Raw genomic sequence first — 27,683 nt, 5'->3', positions numbered from 1 at the left:
GGAGAGTCGGGGACACCAAGCAGCACAGGGAACAGTGAGAGGACCCCTTGACTGGAAAGGAGCTGATTACTTTAATGGATCACTCTGGTCTGCAGCTGTGGCCTCCCTCTGGCTACTTCCCAGGGGGACAAATTGCCTGCAAATGCTCATTGGTGGTTTTCATTTTATTCCAAGCCTTGCGGTAGCCTTTTAAGGTCATCTGCAAAGAGGAAAAAGAGGGTGAGGGGAGAAGGTCACTTGGGAAAAAGCAATTGTGATTTTTCAGAACACAACCTGCATCCAGCCCTGTGGTGAGGCAGGTGACTCTGTGTGGAAGAGTCAGCCAGTCTGGAAGAATCTTCTAAAGAGCTGGTTTCTGTTTAGTGAAGTGAGAAGCTGCAGGTTCCTGCCGTGCTTCTCTGCTACTTCTCAGCTCCAAATCTGAAAGGCCCAAGTTTGGATCCTAATTCACCCTCTGCCACCAAGTGACCACGGGAAAGGCAGGACAAAGTACTGTGGGAACCGGAGCCTGGGTCTGGATGTGAAAACGCCAGGCTTCCCAAGTGACCTGACCGGGTTTTTAAGCTACTCTACTGATGTCTCAAGTGTTCTCAGTCTGCAAGTGGGCCTGTGGCAGACCTGGGGCTTTCTTTTTCCGCACTTTGTTTTGCATTTTGTTTCCCATTTCTCCCTGGCGCTTACCAGGAGCAAGGGTGCTCTGAGCACACCTATCTCAGGAAAAGGCTGCGGGGTTCTCAAAACAAAGACCCAGGGCAACTATGTAAATGCGTGGAATCGGGTTCTGAGTGATATTAAAAATCCATTATCTCATTTAAAAAAAAAAAAACTGGCTTCTCCATGTATAAAGTAGCAATCACTACATCACCAATGGTGGGGGAAGGGATTCAGAAGCTTCCAGAATTCATTAAGAAAAGAAGCAACTAAAAACAATATTACTACAGAGTCTCTTTCTGTCCCTAACACTGAAAAGGGAACTTACCAAAAGGAAAGGGCATCCTTCATTTCCCTTAGAGACTTAAGTGACTGCTGAGATCTCTCACAGACATTACCTGTCCAAACACCTGTACTCTTAGCTTGAAAAATGAAACCCTCGACAAAAACGTGAAGGACATGAAAGGCTGCGTGTCTTGGGGTTCTCGGAGACTTACCTCTGCAATCTCCACTTTCCTTTCCCACATCTTGATGGTCTTCTCCAGGTCCCCAGTTAGGATTTTCTCCCGCACGTACACCATCACCTGCGGCACTTGGAACTCAGCCAGCTGTCTGCGGAGTCTCTTGTTCACGGCCTCAGCCTTGGCCCGGTCCTGGGTTGGGAAGGACCAATTAAACCAGGGATCCCTGGCAGTTCTGGCTTACTGACCCTGGCATCTCTCCCCAGTTTCAATGTAGTTCTCAAAATAATGTTGAAATTTTCAAAGGAGTGGGGAAAATTGCGAGATTCTGATTCTGGTTATTCTTATTATTTTTTACAACTGGTGATGTTTTTCATCTAGTTCAGAAACACTAAGTGCAGTCTAAAACAGTGTTTTTTCCCTGCCTCTCTTCCTTCATTAAGGAATATGTTTTCATTTTTAGGTTTGGTGGGGTTTTGGGGGGAAAACTATGTATTTAAGTACACTTTGATTTAATCAGTCTCAACTCTCCTTTCTGTAAAATATACATAACATAAAGTTGCCCATTTTAACCATTTTTAAGTGTGCAGTTCTGTGGCATTCAGTATATTCACACTGTTGTATGAGCTTCACCACCATCTGTCTCCAGAACTTTCTTCATCTTGCAAAATTAAACCTCTGTACTCATGAAATGATGACTACCCATGACTACTTCCCCCAAGCCCCGGCAACTGCCAGTCTACTTTCTGTCTCTATGAATTTGATTACTCAGGTACCTATATAAGGGCAATCACACAACATTTGTCCTTTTGTGACTGGCTTCTTTCACTTAGTACAATATCTTCAGTGTTAATCCATGTTGTAGTAGATGCAGAATTTCCCACCCATTTAAGGCTGAATTATGTTCCATTGTATGTATACACTACATTTTGCTTCTCCATTCATCTGTCCATGAACTTTTGGGTGGCTTCCATCCGTGGACTATCATGGACAATGCTGCTATGAACATGGGTGGCCAACCATCTGTTCAAGTTCATGCTTCCAATTATACTGGTTATATACCCAGAAGAAGAACTGCTGGATCAATAGTTACTCAATTTTTTGAGGAATCTCTGTCTTTTTAAATTTTATTTTATTTTTTTTAATGTTTGTTTATTTTTGAGAGAGAGACAGAGTGTGAACGGGAGAGGGGCAGAGAGAGAGGGAGACACAGAATCCGAAGCAGGCTCCAGGTTCTGAGCTGTCAGCACAGAGCCCAACACGGGGCTCGAATTCACGAACTGTGAGACCATGACCATGAGAAGTCGGACACCAAACCAACTGAGTCACCCAGGTACCCCTTAAATTTTATTTTTGAAATTATCATACAGTAAAATTAACTAGTGTTTTTTTTTTAATGTTTATTTTTGAGACAGAGAGGGACAGAGCATGAACGGGGGAGGGTCAGAGAGAATGGGAGACACAGAATCTGAAGCAGGCTCCAGGCTCTGAGCTGTCAGCACAGAGCCCGACGTGGGGCTCGAACTCACAGACCGTGAGATCATGACCTGAGCCGAAGTCGGAAGCTCAACTGACTGAGCCACCCAGGTGCCCCTGGTGTTTTTCTTTTAATTGAGTGGATTCTTTGAATCAGCAATGTTCTTTTATTGTTTTAACAACTGTTTTGAATAGGTAAAACAATTCAAATGGTATAAAAATACAGAGTGACCATCTCCCGTCCTACCCTCTCCCTGGCCACACAGTTCCTTTCCCAGAAGTATGCACTATTTTTAGGTTTTGTGCATTCTTCTAGAGATCTACATTCATATAAACATATATATCTCCCTTTTTTGCACAAAGAATAGCCAGTGCTATTCACTTTTACTCCTCCAACTTTATTTCACTTAGTAAATATTGAAGACCTTTCTGTATCAGCGCAGAAAAAAACTGACTCATTCTTTTTAACAGCTGCATCATTTTCCATTGTATAGAAGCCCTCTCAAACAAGTCACTTAGTTCCTCAATCTCTTGCTGTTACCATAAACAATCCTGTGATTACTAATCTTCCCGGTATGGTCATACTCTAAATACACAAGTACATAAGTAGGATGAACTACTGAAAGTGAAATTGTCTGTTCCGAGGTGGCAATTTTGCCCCCAGGAGACATTTGGCAATGTCTGGATGTATTCCTGGTTGTCACAACTCAGGAAGTGCTACTGGCACCTAGTAGGTAGAGGCCAGATATGCTACTAAACACCTTCCAGGGCATAGGACGGCCTCCAGAAGGAATTATCTGATCTAAAATATCAGTGGTGTCCAGGTGGAGAAGCCCTGCTATGAACATATGTGTATGTTTGGTAAAGAGTGCTAAATTGCCTTCTAGAGCAATCAAGCCAATTTTGCCTCTGCAGCAGTGTTTGAGACTGCCTGTGTTTTCTCCGTTCTCTCAACACAGTCTTACCGAATTTTTTATCTTTGTTAATCTAGGAGAGGGGAAATGGTATCTCATTATGGCTTTATTTTGCATTCCTTATGAGTGAGGTAGAACATCTTTCATATAAGATTTTTTGCTTTTCTGTAAACTGTTTAAATCTTTTGTCCATTTTTTAAAATGTTTTTGTTAGAGTTTTCTTAATTTGTAAAAGATATTTAAGTTTTAAGAAAATTAACTCCCTGTGATATAAGTCAACACATTTTTCTAGATATTTATTTTTTGGCTTTGCATATGATGGTTTTTGTTACACTGGAAAAACTTCATTTTTATGTAACTGACTTTATTGATTTTATGTTTCTGGGTCTTATACCTCAAAAATCCTCCCAATTCCAAGAGTATAATAAAAAACGTTCCCACTGTTAAGTTTAGGACTTTTAATGTTTTTATCATTTATACTTAAATCTCTGATACATCTGGATTAATTTCACAACTTTTGTTTTTTCCTAAATGGCTACCTCACCATCCCAAATCATTTATTGAGTAATCTGGTTGTGCCTCACTGTGAAGATATCTTTATCATAAACTAGATGCATCATATAAAAACTTTATCAGATACTTGATAATATATATGACATATATGTGATCTGTAATGGGGCTCATCATAGACATATTTTTTCTTTGAACTTCTAGTTTATTCATGAGCTTGTTTTTAATACTGTAATTTCATATCATGTTTCAGTATATGGTAGGGCTAGTCCACTCATTTACTTAAGAATTTGGGGGATATTCTTATTTAATCTTCCAAAATTTTGGAGCCAATATATTTAAGTCCTTTAAAAAAAAAATCTCCTTGGGACTATAGATGCTGGAGAGGATGTGGAGAAACGGGAACCCTCTTGCACTGTTGGTGGGAATGCAAATTGGTGCAGCCGCTCTGGAAAGCAGTGTGGAGGTTCCTCAGAAAATTAAAAATAGACCTACCCTATGACCCAGCAATAGCACTGCTAGGAATTTATCCAAGGGATACAGGAGTACTGATGCATAGGGGCACTTGTACCCCAATGTTTATAGCAGCACTCTCAACAATAGCCGAATGATGGAAAGAGCCTAAATGTCCATCAACTGATGAATGGATAAAGAAATTGTGGTTTATATACACAATGGAATACTACGTGGCAATGAGAAAAAATGAAATATGGCCTTTTGTAGCAACGTGGATGGAACTGGAGAGTGTCATGCTAAGTGAAATAAGCCATACAGAGAAAGACAGATACCATATGGTTTCACTCTTATGTGGATCCTGAGAAACTTAACAGAAACCCATGGGGGAGGGGAAGGAAAAAAAAAAAAAGAGGTTAGAGCGGGAGAGAGCCAAAGCATAAGAGACTGTTAAAAACTGAGAACAAACTGAGGGTTGATGGGGGGTGGGAGGAAGGGGAGGGTGGGTGATGGGTATTGAGGAGGGCACCTTTTGGGATGAGCACTGGGTGTTGTATGGAAACCAATTTGACAGTAAATTTCATATATTAAAAAAATAAATAAATAAATAAATAAATAAATAAAGTAAAAATTGTTTCAACAAGAAAAAAAAAAAAAATCTCCTTGGGGCACCTGAGTGGCTGAGTCAGTTAAGCATCCAACTTAGGCTCAGGTCATGATCTCATGGTTTGTGAGTTCGAGCCCCACATCAGGCTCTGTGCTGACACAGGCTCTGTGTCTCCTCCTCCTCTCTCTGCCCCTCCCATGCTCATGCTCTGTCTCTGTCTCTCAATAATAAATAAATGTTAAAAAATTTTAAAAATAATAAAAATTAAAATTAAAAAATCTCCTTGTTATTTTAATTGAATACCATGATTTCACAGATCAATTCAAACAGAGCTAACATTTTTATAATGTTGAATCTTCCTAGCCTAGCATTGTCTTTTAATTCCTTGCTTCACAAAGTACATCACCTGGGAAGTGGGTAAAAATGAAGACCCTTAGGCCTACCCAATCAGAATCTGCATTTTAACAAGATCCCCAGGTGGTTGGTTTGCACCTTCCAGTTTGAGAAGCACTGTTTTCATTCACTCTGAAGCAAATCAATAAAAGCATTTTTTAATTAACTTGTCAGAATGCCATAAAACTTGTCAAGAGCATTCAGTGAATATGTGCTATGTCTAGCATATATCTGTGGGGACATCTAAACAGGTACCTAGACATTCTTGTGAGGACAATGATTAAAGAATACCTAAGATAACGTGTAATGAAGGAGCAAGAACCAAGGCATTAAAAACAAGTTCTACTGCCTCAAGGAAGGTGCTGAGAAGACCGGGAACTGCAGTCCCTACCTAGCACTTCACTTGTAGAGCAGGGGTGTCACCACAAGACAGGCAGGCCACTGTTCCCACCCCTAGGTCTTAGCAGCAATACAGAAGTTTTGCTCATGGGGAGAGACCGTAAAATAGAGAGCTCCAGAGTGCTGCCTGGAGGGACTGACTGAATTTGGAACAAAGTGTGGGGAGTTCATGCCTAAGTACTTTCTGGAAAACAATGGAGATCTTTGGGGTGAGCAATTAGGAGGCAGCTGGAAGTTCTATGATAATAGTACCAACAAACAATAGACCAGCTGGATGTTTAACAGAACCAGGTAAGGAGACCATTAAGAAACTTCATGGGATTGGAGCAAACCTCAAAGACTGCCAAAGAGGTCCCTGCAAAGGGGACTGACTTTGACTTGATCAGAATGTGCAGCAATTAATGTCCCAGAGGGTTGGTGAAATCAACAGAGCAATCAGCTAGTAATTAATGGAGGCTAACAGCTGGGTATGATACCAATAGAAGCAGACCAGCCAGATGCTTAGCTGGAAGATGAAGGAAAGAGCCAAAGAGAACTCGGCTGAAACACCAGTCATTCCTGGTTGTCAGGGACACTTATCCACAATCAAGGCTTTCTCCTTTAAGGAGCAACACCAGAGGCTATCAATAGCAAGAGAAATAGACTATAACATCTATTTCTAATAGTCAAGCCAAATCACTAAATGAGCAAAAGGTGGGTGGAATTAGTATCCAGCATTGCTATAATATTATCTAAAATGTCCAGTTTTCATCAAAAACTACAAGATGGGGATGCCTGGGTGGCTCAGTCGGTTAAGTGTCAGACTCTTGATTTCAGCTCAGGTCATGCATGATCTCACAGTCTGTGGGATCGAGCCCTGCATATGGCTCTGTGCTCAAAGAGTGGAGCTTAATTAGGATTCTCTCTCACCCTCACTCTGCCCCTCCCCACCATTTCTCTAAAAATAAATACCTAAGCTTTTTTTAAAAAAATTACAAGATAGGCAAAGAAACAGGGAAGTGCGACTCACAAAGGGAAAAAAGCAGGCAACATAAACCACCTTTGAGGGAGTCCAGATGGTGGACTTAGCAGACAAAGTCTTCAAAACAGTTATTATCAATATGTTCAAAGAACCAAGGCAACCATTTTTCTTAATTTAGAGAGAGAGTGTGCAAGTGGGGAAGAGGAGTGGAGGGAGAGAGAGAATCTTAAGCAGAGCTCTATCCCATGACCCTGGGATCTTGAGCTGAAATCAAGAGTCAGACCTCAACTGACAGAGCCATCCAGGCACCCCAAGGCAATCGTTTTTAAAGAATTAAGGGAATATATGATGCTAATGTTTCATCAAATAGAGAATATTTATAGAGAGGTAGAAATTATTTTTTCAAAAAACAAATGAAAAATTTGGAATATTTTCAACATAGTAACTGAAATGAAATATTCACTGGAGGAGATCACAGATTTAAGCCAGCAGAACAAACAATTAGAGATTAGAGATCATGAAATAGGAAAAGCACAGAGGAGGGGCACATGGGTGGCTCAGTCGGTTAAGTAAAATCTGACTCTTGATTTTGGCTCGGGTTATGATCTCACAGTTAATGGGTTTGAGACCCCATCAGGCTCCATGCTGACAGTGTGGAGCCTGCTTAGGATTCTGTCTCCCTCTCTCTCTTCCCCTTCCCTGCTCTCTATCTCTCTCTCTTAAAATAAATAAATAAACATTTAAAATATTGAAACAAAAGAAAAAGGAAAAAGAAGAAAAATTAAATCACAGAGAAATGTGAGACACCATTAAATGTACCAGCATACATGTAATGGAAATTTTAGAAGGAGGGGAGGAAGAGAAAGGAAAAAATATTCAAGGAAACAATGGTTTTCCATCATTTCCATTTTCCAATAATGGAAAACTTCCAAAATTTGATGAAAAATATTTTTATGAAAAATATTAAGCTACATATCGAAGAAGCTCAACAAACTCTGAGTAACAAATTGGAAAGAAATCCATACCCAGACACATCATACCCAAAATGTTGAATGACAAGGCAAAGAGAAAATAGTGAAAGCAGCAAGGAAACACAAGTAATCACATACAAAGGAAACCAAATAACAGCAATAGCTGACTTCTCATCAGAAATACTGGAAGCCAGAAGGCAGCAGGATAACATATTCTAAGGGCTGAATGAAAAAAAACTGTCAAACAAGAATCTCCTATCCTGCAAAACTATCTCTAAAAATGAAAGCAAGCAATGAGCACACTCAGATCTTGGTTTCTAATGCTATTCTCAAGAGGAACCTGGACTCCTTGGAGAAATGGCTAATTATAGCCATTCTGCTGAAGCAGAAAATATATGAGATGAGTCTCAAGCATTTTCTAGTGCCAGAAAAGAAAAAGTGCTAAGACACCCACCCACCCACACACACACACACACGCACACATGCACACACAGGGATATGTCAAAGGTATATAGGCCAACTGAAAGAGCTCCCAATGGCCAAGGTGAAACAATGTGAGTAATAAAACAAATAATATTAGATTATAACCCAACATATAAAATTAATATCCATGGTCCCTTTGACAGCACATATGCTAAAATTAACATCCATGAATTGATACTGATATACATAAATGATTAAAAAAATAAATGGAGGAGAATAGACTAATCTCCCAGACAGATGATCCAAATAGTTTATAACTCCCCACTTCTTCAGTGTGGGCTACACATTGTAACATCCTTCCAAAGAATATGGTCTGAATATTAGAGGAAAGAGTAACTGTATAGTGGATAATCCCACAGAATATTACAGCAGCCAGATGATCAAAGTTGACATCAGTAGTGATAAGTCATGTTGACAGTATGCTCCTTTGATAGGATGTGATGAAAATGGCACTTCACCTCTCTGATCTTCCTCCCAAAAACCATTTAACCTCAGTCTAATCATAGGAAAGACAGCAGACAAATCCTAACAGAGGAACAGTCAACAAAATACTTGACCACTTCACAAACTTTCAAGGTCATCAACAATAAGCAAAGCCTGAGAAACTGTCAAAGCCAAGAAAAACCTAAGGAGACGTGACACTGAATGTAATGTGTTATCCTGGATGGGATCCTGGAACAGAAAAGGACATCAGATAAAAAGGATATATGAATAATATTAATTATAAGTATTAATCATAAGGCATTGATAATGGTTTATCATTTTTAATAAATATTCTACTGTAAGATGTTAATAATAGGGGAAAATGGGTATGAGATACTTGGGAACTCTGCACTCTTCACAGTTTTCTAAAACAGTCCTAAAGTAAATTTTATTTTCTTAAGATGAAAAATAGACATTCCCAGATAAACACACACCAAAGAGAATTTGTTGCTAGCAGACCCCCCCTTACAAGATATACTAGAGGAAGTTCTTCGGGCTGAAAACAAATGACACCAGAAAGTAACTTAAATCCATGTGAAGAAAACACATAGCACAAGTAATGGTAATTGTGTAAGTAATTATAAACGACAGTATAATGACATATTCTCCTCTCTTAATGGATTTAAAAAGCAATTCATAAAGCAGTATGTATATAGTTCTATTGTGGGCTGGTAACATAAAAATGTACCATATTTGATAAAGACAGCACAAAGGCAGGGTGAACAAAGCTATATTTGAGTAAGGAAATAGCACAAGATGGTAACTTGAATCCACAGGAAGAGATGGAGAGAAGCACACTATGGTAAACAGGAAGGCTAATACAACAAACTCCAGGAACATACTTCATCTCCTTTCTTCTGGCAGCTTTTAGACCCCTTCCTCACATTTACAAGATTAACTCAAAATGTATTATAAACCTAAATGTAAGACCTATAAAACTCACAACAGAAGACATAGGCCTGAAGCTTCATGATAGTAAGTAATGGTTTTATTTTATTTTATTTTATTTTATTTTATTTTATTTTATTTTATTTTTCAGAGAGAAAAAGCGTGCATGCACATGGGGAGAGGCAGAAGGAGAGGGAATCTTAAGAGGTCCAGCAGGGCTCGATCTCACGATCCTGAGATCATGACCTGAGCCAAAATCAAGAGTCAGACACTTAATCGACTAAGCCACCCAGGCAACCCAAGTAATGGTTTCTTAGATATGACACTGAGCTCAAATGCAAAAGAAAAAAATAGATAAATTAGAGCTCACCAAAATTAAAAACTGTAAACAGTACCATCAAGAGAGTAAAAAGGAAACCTACAGAACAGGAGAAAATATTTGCAAGTCATATATCTGACAAGTTATTTGAATCCAGAATACATAAAGAATTCCTATAATTCAATTATAAAAAGACAGATAACTCAATTAAAAACTTATTCAGGGGCTAAGGGCTTGAATAGATATTTCTCAAAAAAGACACATGGCCAATAAGCAAAAGAAGGGAAACTCCATGTTAATAGTCATTAGGGAAATTCAAATCAAAACCACAATGAGGTATCACTTCACATCCACTTAGGACAGCTATTAGAAAACAAACAAAAAACCCTGGAAAGTAACAAGTATTGGTGAAGATGTACAGAAATTAGAACCCTCATGTGTTGGTGAAATGTTGGTAAAATGGTACAACCCCTTTCTTTTTTTTTTTTTTTAACGTTTATTTTTGAGACAGAGCAAGACAGAGCATGAACGGGGGGAGGGTCAGAGAGAGAGGGAGACACAGAATCCGAAGCAGGCTCCAGGCTCTGAGCTGTCAGCACAGAGCCCGACGCAGGGCTCAAACCCACGGACGGTGAGATCATGACCTGAGCCGAAGTCAGACGCTTAACTGACTGAGCCACCCAGGAGCCCCAAGTGCAGCCCCTTTCAAAACAGTTTTGCAGTTTCTCTAAATGTAAAAATGTCACCATATTTAAGTCACAATTCTACTTTTACCTCTATGTCCGAGAGAAGAGGAAACATACATTTACACAATACTTGTACGCAAAAGTTCATAGCAGCATTATTCGTAATAGCCAAAAACAACCCATGGGAAACAACCCTTTAACTGCTGAATGGATAAAACGTGGTCTACATCCATACAAGGAAATATTATTTAGCCATGAAAAGAAACAAAGTACTGACACATACTACAACATGAATCTTGAAAATATTGTTGAATAAGCCAGTCATGAAAGACCACATACTATATGATCTCTTTTCAGTGGAGTGTCCAAGGGCACCTGGGTGGCTCGGTCGGTTGAGCATCCGACTTTGGCTCAGGTCGTGATCTCGTGGTTCATGGGTTCAAGCCCAGAGTCAAGCCCTGTGCTGACAGCTCAGAGCCTGGAGCCTGCTTCGGATTCTGTGTCTCCCTCTCTCTCTGCCCCTCCCCTGCTCACACTCTCTCTGTCTCTTTCTCTCAAAAATATAAACAAATACATACATACATACATACATGCATACATACATACATACATACATACACACACAAATAGAGTGCCCAGAACAGGCAAATTCACAGAGACAGAAAGTAGACTAGTGTTCATCTAGGGCTGGAGGGCAGGAGTGAGGTGAAGTGGGGAATGGACAAGGATTTCTAATGGGTACAGAGTTTCTTTCTAGGGTGACAAAAATGTTCTCAAATATTATGCTGATGGTTACACCATTCTGCGAATATACTACAAACCATTAAAATGTGTGCTTTAAATGAGTGAATTATATAGTACATGAATTAAAACCCAATACAGCTGTTAAAAAAAAAAGGTAACAAGAAAACTAAAATATACTAAGCAGTGAAAGCCAGGCTTGTAAAAACCGATGCTATGTTTTACTTATAATCTAATAAATGTCCACCCAAACAAATAAATACCACAGAAATTCTGCATGGAGAGAGCACACAGACTACTCCTTGAACTTTGTTACCGGCCACTCTGTACCGAGATGGGTTTTTTTGCAGGTGTTGGTTCTCCATCAAGGAAACAACGTGGATGCCATGACAAAACTGAGTCGGCTGTAGTCATCCTGTGGCTTTTCAGCTATCATAGACAGGTTTGGGGCCACACATACTGCTGGGGACACTTATCCCATTCAAGACAAGGTCACTAATAACCGTATAAGTTATGAGGCTGACAAAGCATTGCTATCCTGGTTCTAATGGATCACCACAAGGGTTGTGACATCTATTTCACAGATGTGGAAACTGAGGCCTGTCTAATTAAAAGGCATGTTCAAAGCTAGAAACTGGCAACACCAAAGCTGATGCTCTTTCCCCCATCTTTCCAAAAAAGTCCTCTGAGTCACATCCTGCGTGTATTTAACTTGCCAAAATTCAACTGTATGCGCTCAGCAAAATAGTGAGAGTGTTAACTCACAATGTAGATGTAAGGGGCTCACATCTTTTCACACTGTGACCATCATCCCAGCATCCTCTATACCGAGTAAAAACTACATGTTTAAAGAACTTTCTCTCCTTTACACAGAACACTATATTTTGGCATGTGTACTTTTTCTCATACCGATTTTTACACGCATTCTACACTTTTTGTGAGGTTGTATACAAAACACTTTGAATATGATACTTTATGGGTCACTTAAGGAATTCTCGAGTGTTATCTGGACTCTACATGATTTCTAGACTGATTCATGCTTTCTACATGATTTTTGACTCTAGACCCTAACCTAGCAATAAAATGCCAACACTACTGGGCTGTGAGTTCCTGGTGCCATTTCTTCTTTTCGATGGCCCTGAGCTCTTTTGACTTACGGTCTAGGCTTTTCTAGACAAAAACCAAGGTGGCTTGGGTCTTGGTGTGCACTGGCTCATGCCCTTGTAGACAGAAGGAGACAAACACCAGAAACAGCACATTTTGCCCTCTCCTACCTCCTCTGCTTGCAGGGTTTCGCTTTCAATTTTCTCAAGTAACTCATTTCTCAGCAAGATCTCCTTGTCCAGATGGATGGACATTTCCGTTGATCGCTGTAGCTTGCTCTGAAATATAACAACACCGCAAGTCTTTAGCAAAGATGATCGCTCAGGACTACAGGACATGTATTAAGCAGGACAATACGAGACTGTCCAGGAACTTGGGCCTGCCCTTCTCACAGCCGCCCATATCTTTAGAATGCTGGCACCCAGACGGGAGGGGGAGGTGAAGACCTGCAGAGTGGCCAGACACACCAGGATCCAAACCCTGCCCCACCATTTACTAAAAGAAACCTTGGGCAAGTCCTGGAACCTCTCTAAACACGGTCGCCTCACAGGGCTGTAGGGAGAGGCTTAAGGGAGATAAACATGGCAGAGTGCTGAGCATGGTGCCTGACACATGGAGACACTCACACAAACAGCTGCCATTACTAGATGAAGAGAGAGAGATACTCCCCCCGAGGTAGGTGCCATTATCCCACTTTATAGGTGAAAGAACTGACTCCTAAGAGGGTGAAACAAATTTGCCCAAGGTCGTAGAGACAAGAGGTTAACCAGGGTCTGAACCCATGGGCTCCATGGGCTCCACCCGTCTCCAATGCCTGTCCGAGCTGGGCCTGCTGGCATCATCAACTCCTGCACGAGCTGCCCTGCAGCTTCCCATCATCACCTGCGGCTACCTTTCACCAGCTCCCCCCAGGCCCCTGCTTCTCAGATTTGCCTCCGTTGCACCTTTGTCTCCCAGCAGGAGTCAGCCTGGAGTAGTTGGGACACACTCTACTGGGCTGAAGAGTGGGCCAAGGGACAGAATCCAGTGACTCTGAGGGGATCGCTCAAGTTCTGAGACTCCGCTTACCCAGCACCAGGCACTGGCCAGCAGAACAACCTAGGCCATGCCGCCCAGAGGCCGGCTTGGGGGCTACATGGAGGTGTAAGAAACAAAGTAAAACTGCAACTGTGCTGAGCCCTAAGAAGGGGAGGACAGCGGTCGAGTTTCCCTGGGGGATAGGATGCTGGAAAGTGAGCTGAAGGGTTATATCAAGCGTGTCTAGGTAAGAGGGGAGGGAAGAACATGCCGAGCTAAGGAAAAGCCTGGGAGAGGAGGGTGCTGGGGCATTATGCCCAAAGTATCAAATCTTAGACCTGGCAATAAAGCCTAGAGCCATGTGCCTGGGGGACTCAGGGCACTGGGGGCCACCACCCTCCTTGTTCCTCTTCTCGCCAGACCTCCCTTCTCTAAGGCTCATTTCCTGCTCCACCTCCTGCATGTAGTTCTCTGCCTAGGAAAGTGCCATGGGTCAGAGACCAGACTGAGGGGGTGGGCTGTGGGGCAGTGGGGGGGCAGCGTAGGACTTCACTGCAAACCAGCAGGTCACAGGGGAGAGGAGAGCAGAGGGAAGGCACTAACCCCGCAGTGCAGAGAGACAGGGCAGGAAAGGAAGGACCGCAAGGGCACCTGTAAGGCAGTCCCTGGCTCCGGTGGGGCAGGGCCCTCAAGGTGTGAGGACAGCAATTTGTGATGCTGAGCGGGACACCGGTCACTTAAGGTGGCTACTTCTAAAAAGGTACATCTGCTCTCTCTTGCTGTGTAACAAATCATCACAAATTTTGTGGCATAAAACAACACCCTTTTATCACCTCAGTTTCTATAGGACAGAGTCCAGGCACAGTGTGGCTCGATTCTCTGCCCAGGTAGGGTCCCGTGGGGCTGAAATCAAGACGTTGGCCAGGGCTGGCTCTCATCTGGGGTCCTCTTTCAAGCTCACAGACCGTTTGCAGAATGCATCTCCTCGAAGTTGTAAGACTAAGGTCTCTGTTTTTATCCTGGCGGCCACAAGGTCCCTCTATATTTAAGCCAGCCATGGAGAACTTCTTGCTTAGAGAATTCCCTCCAGTGCTTCAAATCTCTGACTTCCTCTTACAGACAAAACTCTCTGCTTTCAAAGGGCTCATATGATTAGGTCAGGTCCACCCAATAATCTCCCTATCTTAAGGTCAACTATGCCATATTATATTATGTAATCATATAACAAAACAGAACCTAATAATAGAATCTATCACACCCACAGCCTTGGGGATTGTACAGGGTGCATACACCAGTGGGTGGGGAGTCTTGGGGGACATCTTGGAATTCTACTGACCACAAGGCACTAGTTTACATGGAGATCACTAGTTTATAGTCAATTAGGAATGACACATCACAGCTGTCATCATACGCTTATATTCTACTAGATTCTACCAGGGAGAGCTTGACGGCATAAAGTCAGAGAAAAAGGTGCCCCTTTGGCTGAGGCTCATGGACCAAACTCACAGAAGAGGCCGTGTCTGTTTCCTTCACATCTATACCCTCAGCACTTAGCCTGGTGCCCGGCATGCCACAGGTCCTTGGTATGTTTGGTAACAGTTATTCTGCATATGAGCTGCTGAAGTGAACACCTGGTAATAGCTATTTTCGTGTTTTCACAAGGTCTTACACTTGGGTGTTTGATATTTATATGAAAGTGGTCTCTCCTGCCACCACCATCCCCCCAACCCACCATCCTCTAAACACACACCTGAATTGCTAGCAGCTCCTTTGACAATGCTGGCTAAGCACTTGCTTTGGCCAGGCACTGTCCTCGGTGCTAGGAACATGGCGCAGACCAGCCAGAGCTCTATCCTGGTGGTGAGTCGCAAAAATCTGTCTCTGAGAGGTGAGGCACCATACCCATGGTCCCTAGTGGAATACCCCTTCAAACTCAGGTGAGGTAGGACTCCAAAACTCAACAGTTGTTCTGCCTCCATTTCCCCTAGGAGACCTAACAACTGAGACATGGAAAAAATGAGCCGGCTCCTCCCTCAACCTGTCACTGAGTCCACTGTAGGATTCCTGTAGCACCTCCTCCCAAGCTCCACCATCTGCTTACTATTATTTGAAACAGGCCTGCAGGAATGATGGCCTCTAGGGTTCTGACCAGAATAGTTCCCATCCCACTCACTGTGGCCTGTGGTGCTGCTGCATGGGTACGGCCAACAATCTGTCCTCTGCATTGACACTTGTCCTAAAGAGCTCAGGCCCTGGACCTGGAAGTTTCATTTTATAGACCAGTAGCTCCACTCCAAACCCCTAGCTTTTCTACACAAGACCAGACAGGCTCTGTGCTACTTAAGTTGATTCCACGGGATAAGATCAAGATCCAATGTGATGCAACCACGTACTACCCAGCTTTCTAGCCAGTGAGGGCCTGGGAGTCATGGGGATTGGCTTCATCTTGAAATAACAGTGATCAGATAAGCTAACTACTGATGAGATAAGATCAAAATGGATGATCTATTACAGATGGATGACACATGAGTTTCAAAATGCCAGCACAATGCTGTCTACATGCTTTATGCCAGGGAGAAGCAGTTGGGTTAGGTGGGACACGTACCGGACTAGGAGTCCCAGCCCTGTCACAAACTTGTTGCTTGAACCTGGCAATCATTTTCTCTTTGGGCCTCAAGGTTTTCATTTGTAAAAGGAAAATGTTGGACAAACTTAACAGTCTGATCTAAACATCTCCAAATTTACATTTTAAAATGACACTGTGTGGGCCAAATGAAGACCACCTGTGAGTTACCTGAAGCCTGTAGCCACCAGGGTCACCAGGGCACTAGGCTAGGGGTCAGCAGCCTTGCTCTGTAAAAGCTGGATAGCAAATATTTATTTATTTATTTTAATTTTTTTAATTTAAATTTTATTTTATTTTAGAGAGAGCGTGAGTGGGGGAGAGGGGCAGAAGGGGAGAGAGAGAATCTTAAGCAGGCTCCATGCTCAGTGAGAAACTTGACATGGGGCTTGATCCCACAACCCTGGGATCATGACCTGAGCCAAAATCAGGTCAAACACTCAACTGATGGAGGCACCCAGGTGCCCCAGATAGCAAATATTTAACCTTTGCAGGCCAAGAGGCAAAATTGAGGAGATTATGTAATTACTTATATTAACAAAAGAAAAAACAAATTTCTACAAATGTTTTATTGATGAAATTTAAAATATAATAAGTACATTTTGGAATAGAGGTCTACTAATGAGTAGAATGGAATTTCTGGAGGAGAAACTAATTTTACTTAATTGGGTTTCAAAGATGGTGTTGTCTATAACATCAGTTATAGATGTTCTTCTGTAAAAACCATTCTTTGCTCACAGGCCAGTGGGCAGGATACACTGGCCCAGTTAGCTGACTGCTGCATGAGACAATTGTTAGCAGGGTGACTGGACAGTCACCTGGACAGGGATGGCTGGACAGTGACTGGACAGGGATGGCTACATCCCTGCTTAATTATTAATAGTACCTCTTTCTCTCCCAAAAGGGTTCTGTGGGGATGAGGAATTATTTATTAGTTTTGTGATTTTTAGCTAAGAGAGTTTTCTTCTGGAGGGTTTTAAGTAGGGAAGTGCTTATTACAGGCTTAAGTTAAACAGGGCCCTAAAAGCGGTTAGTTCTCAAAACTCACTGTACATATAAATCATCTGGGGCATTAAAAACAAAAACCAAAACGCATGGCCCTCACCCTCACCCCTTAACTCAATTGGCCAGGATTGGACTAGGGTGTTTGTACATTTTTAAAAAAAAAACAAAAGCTGTCTGAGTGGTTCCAATGCACAGCTAGGGTTGTGGGAATATTCGAGTTTTTTAGGAGAAACGGCTTGTCAAGAGAAATCAGGGAGCAACAGTAAATGGAGGACATCCAAGCCTTTTGTAAAACTGCAGGGGTGTCTGGGAACCTCACTGTGGCTGGCAAGGTGGGTGTGGGAGGCCTCAGGGACCTGTGCATCAGGGAGGACCTTACTTTGTATGCATTGAGTCTCTGCAGGGTGTTTCCAGATGCCAGCTTTAGCTGGATCAGTTCTTGATTCTTTGCTTCAATGGTCTCTAAAAACTGAGCATTCTCGATCTTCAGCTGCTGAAAATCAACGTCATGGAGGGCCTCGCCCACCTCTTCCTTCTACAGCTCAGAAAGAAGAAAAAAACGACATGAGGTTGTGAGTTCTAAATATGACTCACATCTTGTAATTATGGATGAAATTCTGAAAATTGGCCATCATTTAGTCATTCAACAAACACAGGCTGGGGATCTGCTTGGTGCCAGGACTGGAACAAGGCACTAGGGTAGAGATTTGAATAAATACAATACTCCCTGTCCTCAAGGAACACACATTCAACCAGGGTTCACAAACAGGTTACTGTGTGGTATAGTGGGAGGGGCAGGGGGCACACAGAAGGCCCTCAGCCAGGCCAGGGAAGAATGGAAGCCTGGGTCAGTAAGGGCTTCCCACAAGAGGTAGTACCTAAACAGTGCTATGAAGGAAAAGTAGGAAGGAGACCATATAAAAGTTGTTTTTAACCTGGAAAACCCAGGACCAGCAGCCCATAAATTCCCTTCCTGTGTTCATGTGACATTTTTGTACTGTGGTTGTATCAGGGAGGGTTCCCTCCCTGACCTGGCCCACCTTACCTGCCTCACCAGGTCTAGGCCATCTTATGTTTGTGGCAGGTGAGAGCCAAATTCGGGAACTGTTCCTCACCCCCACACTCTACTCACACTCTACTACCTCCTAGAAGGCTTCTTCCCTTTCCCTCAAAACAACAAGAACAATTTCCTGAAGCCCCAGTAATGACCCATCCTTCAGCTCAAATACTCCCAAACCATCTTCCACACCAGGAAAATTCCCCCTGTGGCTCCTCGGTCCCTACTGCTGTTACCTCTGGATACCAGTTACACATGAAGCCTTTTCCTACCATCCCCACTCCCTGCTAATCTGTGAGCTCCCGAGGGCAGGACCACCTCAGGGTCAGTCCTGTGTGGCAGTGGCTTTTAGGCTAAAAGCCATCCATGCCCTCCCTCTCTCACATGTCAATCCGTCTTCCAGGATGCCTGGGCCTGCACAAAGCCTGGAGTACCAGAATCGTTTCTGGAGGCAGCTCCTCTCTATTTTCGGCACTGCAGCCAGGGCCAGATTTTTTCTTACACTCATCTCAAATATCCTTCAATGATACCGCCACTCCAGCCCTCACTCCCCACTGGGGACCTCCAGAACAGTGTGTTCTCTCCTTCCCACAGTTGCCTGCACACTTGGAGACAGCAGCTGGCCCTCCCGGTTCTTCTTGGGTCCTCCTCTGTTCCCCTTGCTCTCCGGCTCCCTCTCCTGGATGGGCTCTAGATGACCAGTTCTTCCAAGTGTGCAGCTCTCCCCGAGACGCACTGCTCCAGGTCCGGGCTGCTCAGAACGAGAGGAGCAAGCCCACCGCTTTCTCCGTGGAGCCCTGTGGTTCTCTGGGTGCCCCCCAGGCCACAGCATCACCTCCAGCTGGGCTGACTTTATCAGGGACTCAAGGGCTAAGCCATGTGGTGTCGGTGCAGTTATCTTAGGGGATCAAAATGGAGGATCTTAAATTTGTCTTCAGTCACTTTGTGCTGTTAAAGATGTCCCAGCTTGTTGTCTTTTGGGATCCCAAGTCAATCAGGCAAGAGTTCCAGACACGTTAATTCTCCTGTACAACTTCGTGTCATTGTCAGTGGTCACCTCTAATGCACATGCCATCAGTGCCCATATTCAAGTTAGTTAAAAATATATTGAGCTAGGAGAGGATGGAGCCATGGAATCACATTCTAGAGGCCCCATGCGGGTCTGCCTTACTGCCTTTAATCAGGAGCCTGTAGAGTCTGTCGCAAAGACACCCAAAGCACACTGTACCTGTGCCGCCCAGCCACGTTCCCCAAAAGGGTCAACAAGTATGTCATGAGGGTCTTTCAAGCTCAAGGCAACTATGTCTATGGATCTGCCAGCACAGTAACTGTATGAGTCCACTATTACCGCTGTAACAAATCACCACAAACATAGTGGCTTAAAACAAAAATCCATTATATTCTAGCTCAAGAGGACAGAAATCCAAAATGGTTGTTTGGGCTGAAATCAAGGTGCTGGCAGAGCCGCACTCCTTCTTGAGGCCCTTGAGGAAAATCTGTTTCCTTGCCTGCTCCAGCTTTTAGAGGCTGCCTGCACTCTTTTGTTCATGACCACTTCCTCTACCTTAAAAGTTCATCACTCTGATCTCTGCTTCCGTTAACACATCTCTCTCTCCTGTCTTCCTCTTACAAGGACCTTTGTGATTATACTGGACCTACTCAGATAACCCAAGATAATCTCCCTCTGAGTCAAGGGGAGATTATTTTAAGAAAATCTCAAGATCCTTGTCTTAATCACATCTGCAAAATCTTTTTGCCACGTGAGGTAACAGATTCACAGATTCCAGGGACTAGGACATGATCATCTTTGGGAACACATTACAGTGATACATCACAGCAACAAGGAAGGAAGGTGGGAAGGAAGGTGGGAAGGAAGGAAAGAAGGAAGGAAGAGAGAAGGAAGCGGGGGAGAGAGAGAGAGAGGAAGGGAGGAAGGAAGGAAGAGCCACATACCTGCCTCAATTGTGAAAGCATCTTTTTCCTCTGCACTTTGAGAGAAACATTTTTCAAACATAATTTATCCTTCATATTATCCTAAAAAATACAAATAAACTTTAATCCATGTCTCTTCTTCTGCCCTGTTGGTTTGAAAAGTTGGTAGGTTTGGGGCTGCAAACCAAACACCAAACCTAACATTCAGTCACTTATTTTTAGGTCTTCTTACCCCCACTGGCATGGCTGTAGCACTTCACTCATGACCAAGAAGCAGAGGTAACTGGGTCTGTGCCATGCAAATTTTCTATTGCTTTTAAATTCAAGATAATTTGGGTATATCGTTTGGGTACAGGGGCCATTCCTGACCAAAATGATTTTATGATTCTTTGGTCTCTTATTCTCTTGGTAGTTTATATAATTTTTATCACTTATAACACATCAAGGATAATAACCCTACATATGTCCAGGATCCTAAGCTTGACATGCTACAAGAGCTTTGAAAGTGAAGGAACATAATTTTATGTCTCCTTATAAATAATGGAACTTGAAGAGCTTGAGATTTATGCAGTCACCTGACTAGATAGGTTCTCATCACCTATCTCTACAAAACATATCAGATCTTGAAACAAATAGTAACAATAAAAAAGAAAAAAACAGTCTGAGATATTATTAATATTCATCCTGCCTGATTGATTTTAGCCTTGATAAACTTGCATTTTAAGACACACAGTGGTAGTGATGCAATAAATCTACATATGTGGACAGCATTTATGGTCTTATGATGGAACAAATGGAGTGGGGTTGCTTCCCATGGATCATTCTAATGTCATCATCTGATGAATCTATTCTCCCTTGCTAAGCCCCAGCCTCCTGTCAACTCACCCTCCGGCGGTTCATGTCCTCAATGTACTTCATCACTTTCTGAGTGGCCAAAATACTCCCTTTCTTCTTGGATATAGTTTTTAGAACATCTTTTTTAAACTCATGCACTGCTCTGCAGACTTCAACCCATCTCATTTCAGCTTCCTCAATGATTGCCTGGAGGAGTCAGAACAAAGAAAGAACAGTTCCCAAAAATCCTCAAGGATATCTCCCTCTAAGGAAACCTAGGTTCCCAGACCTCTTTGCATCCTAACACGTTTCTTCTTAAACTTAGGAAGATATCTGTAAGATACAAATTTGACAATATCAATGTTATTATTAAAAAGCAGGCCTTTGGGGCACCTGGGTGCCTCAGTTGGTTAAGCACAGACGCCCCAGTGTCTCTCTCTCTTAAAAATAAACAAACATTAAAAAAAAAGCCATAAAAAAGGGGGTATCCATAAAAAGGGAGTGGACAAACAAAAACAGTGCCTCTGGTATCTCTGTACATATATATTTCCATATCTGAAATATTATTTATTCATTAAAAATTATAACATTAATATAATGTGATAGGATAGGATATAAAAAACATCTGGAAGGATATACACCAAAACATTAGCCATAGTCACATCTGGAGAGATGGATTACTAGGGAGACAAATGCTCTTTTTTTTTTTTAATGTTTTTATTTATTTTTGAGACCGAGAGAGAGAGAGAGACAGAGCATGAGCAAGGGAGGGACAGAGAGAGAGAGGGAGACACAGAATCTGAAGCAGGCTCCAGGCTCTGAGCTGTCAGCACAGAGCTTGACGTGGGGCTCGAACTCATGCAGTGTGAGATCATGACCTGAGCTGAGGTCGGCCGCTCAACAAAATGAGCCACCCAGGTGCCCCGGGAGACAAACACCCTTACCATACACTTCTGTAACGGTAATTTGAAAATTTGAAAAAAGACATTATAAATGAATATATGTATTGACACGGAAAGACAGTAAGTGCAAAATACAGTTTATAAAATAATATGACACTTTTTATAAAGAAATTCATATATGCCTAGAAAATAATCTAAACTCTAGGAGAAAAACACAAGAGTCAACACTAATTACCTCCAGGTGGTAACACTGTGGATGGTTACAAATGTTCTTTTAGCTTACCTATACATTCAAATTTTGCTACAATACAGACATTATCTTTAAATAAGAAAACACAAACACATAAAAACACATTATTTGAAAGAATAAAAGGGTATCTGTAGCTGCAGAGCAAATCATCTTAGTTCAGGTTTTGACCTTGGGCACCAAGAAGCAAAAGCATCTTCCTTCACTGGCCATCCCCTTCCCTCCCCGTCATCTTCACATGCCAGAACTCAATCCACCTTCAATGCCACTTTCAACATGTCACTCTCTTGCTCAGCCATCCTTACTGGGGTCATGCTTTCTAAGACATCAAAGATAAAGCCCCCTGCCTGGATTCCAAGGTCTCACCGCCCTACTCAGGCCCGATTTCCTCATACATCCCCCAAAGCAGCCTCTTCTGTAATCACACTAGTCCCCTCGATGTTTTGAACTTGCCATGTTAATTCCCACCTCCAAGTCCTAGCTCATGTCATTCACCTTACCTAGGGTACCCTTCTTTTCCTATTCCTGTTCTCTATTCCTCATCATTCTTCAAGGCCATGCCAAGCCCTGGGTATAGTCCCATCTCCTCGAAAAAGTCTTCTTTGGCCACTCAAGCCCACATTAGCATGTTAAAATTCAACAATGCATGTTTGGAAAGAGAGAGGAGAGTGGGAGGAGGGCAAGAGGAAGGGAGAGAGCGAGGAAAGGATAGGTCTATGTGGTACAGATGATTCCATCAATAAAGGCATGAGTCTACTGATCTGTCCCTCTGGAGGCAATGAATGTGAGTCTTTGTGTGCCCACATTTAGAAACAGAAAAATGTGGGGCACCTGGTTGGCTCAGTCAGTTAAGCATCTGACTTCCACTCAGGTCATGATCTCACAATTTGTGAGTTCGAGCCCTGCCTTGGGTGACCTCGAGCACTGCTTTGGGTGAGCATGAGCCCTGCTTCAGGTGAGCCCTGCTTCTCTCTCTCTCCTTGTGGGATTCTGTCTCCCTCTCTCTCTGCCCTTCACTTACTTGTACCCTCTCTCTCTAAAAAAAAAAAAAAAAGAAAGAAAAGAAAAAGGAAAAGAAAAGAAAAATTTGGGGCACCTAGGTGGCTCATCAGTTAAGTGTCTGACTCTTGATTTAGGTTCAACTCATGATCTCATGGTTGTAAGATCAAGCCCCGTATCAGGCTCTCTGTGCTGGGCATGGAGCCTGCTTGGGATTCTCTCTCTTCCTCTTCCTCTGCCCACATGCACACATGTATGCTTTCTCTCAAAAAAATAAAAATAGGGGCAGCTGGGTGGCTCAGTCGGTTAAGCATCTGACTCTTGATTTCATCTGACTCTTGAGTTCATGAGTTCAAGTCCTGCATAGGGCTCTGCACTGATGGTGTGGAGGCTGTTTGGGATTCTCTCTCTCCCTCTCTCTCTCTGACCCTTTCCCACTTGTGCCCTCTCTCTCCCTCTCTCTCTCAAAATAAATAAATAAGCTTTTTAAACTGTTTCAAAATAAATAAGTAAAAATAAATGTTTAAAAATTTCTAAGAATGGAAAAATAGAAAAATTTAGAAATAGAGCAGAAATATCTCTTCTTCATACAATATTGCTCTCTAATGCAAGCCAACAACTACATCCCATGGGCAACTGAACTAACAGTGATGTTTCTTCTCTGGAGGCAAACTGCCATTTTGGTCTCCAAGAAGACATGGACCATGGTCATGTATGCTACACACAGAAGGTGACTGAAAGGATTTTTCATCCAATCCATTGACTTAAACCTCAAAATCCTTATATTATTAAGGAATTACTATATATTTTAATGGTATTTATGGTTATTATGGTTATTTTTTAAAAGGATCCATATCTTAGAGATACATACTTAAATATCCATAAGTAAATGAAGCAATAGGTATTATCACTTCACAATAGGCCCAATAGGCCACAATAGGCCACAATAGGCACAATAGGCCCAGTCGCCTGTCATGAGAGGGGAGTTGGTAGGGATATGGAGGAAACAAGGGTGACCATATGTTGATGACTGTTGCATGTGGCTGTTGAGTACATTATGCTAGTCTCTCTACATGTGTGCATTTTTAAAATTTTCCATTTTGGGGCGCCTGGGTGGCTCGGTCAGTTGACTGTCTGACTTCGGCTCAGGTCATGATCTCATAGTTCGTGAGTTCAAGCCCCACATCGGGCTCTGTGCAGACAGCTCAGAGCCTAGAGCCTGCTTCAGAATCTGTGTCCACCTCTCTCTCTGCCCCTCCCCCATTGGCACTCTGTCTCTCTCTCTCTCTCAAAAATAAATAAACATTAAAAAAATATTTTTTAAGTTTAAAATTTGTTGTCTCCTTAGGCAAGCGATAAATTCCTTGAAAGTAGGCCTTAAAATTGTGTTCTCCTACTTGTGTTTCTTTGAAAATAACAAAAGTTATATGAACATACTATGGGTACTACTCGATGAAGTGGAACTGGGGAGCCCAGGTAGGATGGGCTACAGAGGAAAAGGTATACCTCATGGTGCTGCAGATCTCGTTCAGCATTTGCTCTCATGTGCCTTATTTCATCCTTCATGTCATCCAGCTCCTTTAGTACAAGCTCGCATTTTTGGTCGTAACTGAGGCCTATCGCACGGTCCACACCTACGCGGGATTTGGATCTGTACCTGCCTCGTAACTGTAATACAGGAAAAACAGAGCCATTGTCAAGTAGGAACTGATGCTCAAGCTGGGCATCAAAATGACCACTCAAATTGGCTAGAAATTACTCCAAATGACAGCCAGGGAGAACAATCTCAATGTGAAAGGATTCGGGATATTAGGCCTGAGGTGATGTTTGTTTGCCAAGCCAACCCAAGGCCCTCTGCTAAATAATTCAAAGGCCTCTGTGTGATAATGAACTGAAATATGAATAAGGGAAAGTGTCTTGAGGGTGGAAAGACTGTGAACCTGCTATAGACTAGCATTCAAGTCAGTGTCAGGGGAAGCCCCAGAGTTCAGTGCTTCCTAAACTGAACACGGAGGAGAAATTACATCTGGGGGCGCAGTATTCAGCAAAAGAACCAAACAGACAAAAATATTTTGATTTCCTACACACTGAAGCCAAAGGTAACCGGCAGACGGCCCAGGGAACGTGTGGCCCCAAAGGTGAGATTGTTTGGCCCTTTCAAAAGATCTACATACAGTTTTAAATTTTCAAAGTTAATTACCCACGTTTGAAAAGCAGGAGATTCCACCAAAATAATCTAGATTCCCAGCCTCTCTTGTAAAATCAGCTGCTCTGGCCAAACCAGGCCACCTGACTGGACCTTTTAGACAAGGGAGGAACTCTCTCGTGCCCACGCAGACGCACTTCCCTCCTATAGGTGGCTAGATGGGGCTCGTAAACATTTGAGCCCCCCAAGTTAAGAGAATTATTTCAAACAAAGTTACTCTGGGAGAGTCAGTCCACTATTAATTGAACCTGATTCTCTTCACACTCACTTGAAAGAGAAACCCTGGGAAGGAAGGACCAAAAGTAGAACTGGGAGAAAATCATACGCAACTTGGCCAAAGAGGGCACGCCAAAGGCAGATACACAGATACCACTTGCATCGAAAGGGACAAACAGAAGAAAATAATTCTCAGGTCTCCTGTGCAAATTCTGCGTACCTGTGCAAATTCTGCTCCTGTGATTTTAATTTCTGATAAGCGTGGATGTCGCTGATCCCTGGGCTCCAGTTTATTATAATATTTCTCAAACATCTCTGTCTCAGTTTTGAGAGCAGAGTTTCCATAACTGCAAGACAGAGGGTATGTGAGTAAGTTCTACCGATGAGAGTTTAAACCCTAAATCACTAGCATTTAACTTACTAGCTACACAGGACCTTTTGAGAGATACTTAACTTCTTGGTGCCTCAATTTCCCCATCTGTAAAATGGGAATATTAACAGCACTCATTATTTAAGGTTGCAATAAGGAATGCAAAACCTTTAGAACAGTGCCTGGTACCTGATAAGTGCTATTTAAGTATTTGGGTTTTGTTTTTTTTTTTTAATCTGCTTAATGCGGGGTGCCTGGGTGGTTCAGTCGGTTAAGCATCTGACTCTTGATTTTGCCTCAGGTCAGATCACACAGTTCATGCAATCGAGGCCCACATCGGGCTCTGTGCTGACAGTGCACAGGCTGCTTGAGATTCTCTCTCTTCCTCTCTCTCCCTCACTCTCAAAAAATAAATAAATAAATATGAAAAAATTTTAATCTGCCTAATGAGCCACAAAATTGAGAACAGGGATTATGGTGAAACTGTTGCTGAGATGAAGCTACAAATTCACCTTCAAGTATCTTCTAACCCATTTGTAAAGTTCCTTCTGAATTACTACAGGTGTGAAGTTACTATACATCCACAGTCTTCAGATGTTCCCTTTGGCTTATACTTCTCAGTTTTCTATTTTAATATTTATTTATTTTTGAGAGAGAGAGAGAGAGAGCACAAGCAGGGGGCAGAGACAGAGAGGGAGACACAGAATTGGAAGCAGGCTCCAGGCTCTGAGCTGTCAGCACGGAGCCCAATGTGGGGTTCAGACCCACAAACCATGAGATCATGACCCGAGCTGAAGCCAGATGCTTAACCAACTGAGCCACCCAGGCGCCCCTGTTTCTCAGCTTTTATTTCCAGCACTCAAGAGATGGAAGTATCCACAAGAGGTTTATTATTATAAATGGTGGAAAACCTGTGAACAGGTGGTTCTTGAGCAATTAAGGATGACAAACCTAGTTTATCCTGTATACATCAAGCTTATGACCTTTTTAACTTCTTCATATATGCAACATACAGGTTTTATGTGTGTGTGTGCATCTATCTATCTATCTATACATATGTATGAACAGCTTTAGGTATTTTCATATATTACTGAGCGAATTCCTATGGGCTGAATTTTAAGATTAAAAGAAAAGGCTCATTGGAAAGCCCCAGAAATCAAAGTGCCTTTTTTCTTTCAGCATGTCACGTTCCCAGGTAGGCTGTGGAGTGGCACCTGAGTCTGAATCCCAGCATCACCACCGACTTGCTGCCTGATGTCAGCAAAGTGGCTAAACCCGTTTCCTTGCCCGCTTCCTAGGGTTACTGTGCCATTATAGAAGGCCATACGTGCCAAATAGTCTGCACGTAACAAGCATTCAAAAACAAGCATCCAAAAAGTGGTAGCTATTAGTAATATTCCCTCAGTTCTGACCTACACTATTTATAGACAAAGAAGTAACATCTGTTCAGCTGCTAGAACAGGATATGCTGTGAGACCAAGAAGTTGTACAATTGACCTCTGAACTCCCAGAAGCCAGCCGGCCGGCCGTACCTGAGCTCTTCCACCAGCCCACACAGCTGGATAATAGGCAGCTCGTTCTCCTCTCCCCCCTGTAACTCGGTGGCAGGGGTCTCCGAGTCCTCATCACTCATCACTCTGCCCAAGTGGCCCTTGTCAGTGCTCAGTGAGGCCAAGAGCGCCGTGTGCGAGCGGCAGAGTGACGCGCGGGCTGCGACCTCCAGAGTGCGTTGCCGGAGCGACCGGACGCGTGCGTGCGGGGCGGGACTTCCACAG

General features: G+C 42.7%; 1 protein-coding gene across 2 annotated transcripts; it reads right to left on the bottom strand.

Annotated features, from left to right (window-relative positions):
- Positions 1-52: 52 nt before the first annotated feature.
- CCDC113 (coiled-coil domain containing 113) lies at positions 53-27,640 on the bottom strand. 2 transcript variants are annotated; one of them, XM_007090222.3, is made up of 9 exons: positions 27,441-27,639; positions 25,759-25,885; positions 24,623-24,784; positions 21,020-21,175; positions 20,156-20,236; positions 17,525-17,680; positions 12,671-12,778; positions 1,149-1,304; positions 53-199 (listed from the first exon to the last, which is right to left on the bottom strand). In XM_007090222.3, exons 1-9 carry the CDS (start codon positions 27,539-27,541, stop codon positions 113-115), a joined length of 1,134 nt encoding a protein of 377 aa, XP_007090284.1. In that variant the 5' UTR covers positions 27,542-27,639; the 3' UTR covers positions 53-112. The 2 variants fall into 2 exon arrangements, with proteins under 2 accessions (XP_007090284.1, XP_042826670.1); XM_042970736.1 differs by lacking the exon at positions 53-199 and adding an exon at positions 334-420 and having other exon boundaries at positions 27,441-27,640.
- Between the last annotated feature and the right edge of the window lie 43 nt (positions 27,641-27,683).

The sequence above is a fragment of the Panthera tigris genome, chromosome E2, assembly GCF_018350195.1.
Source record: "Panthera tigris isolate Pti1 chromosome E2, P.tigris_Pti1_mat1.1, whole genome shotgun sequence".
Taxonomy (NCBI): Eukaryota; Metazoa; Chordata; class Mammalia; order Carnivora; family Felidae; genus Panthera; species Panthera tigris.
The sequence above is the reverse complement of the archived record's forward strand: the minus strand, read 5'-3'. Positions and strand labels throughout refer to the sequence as shown.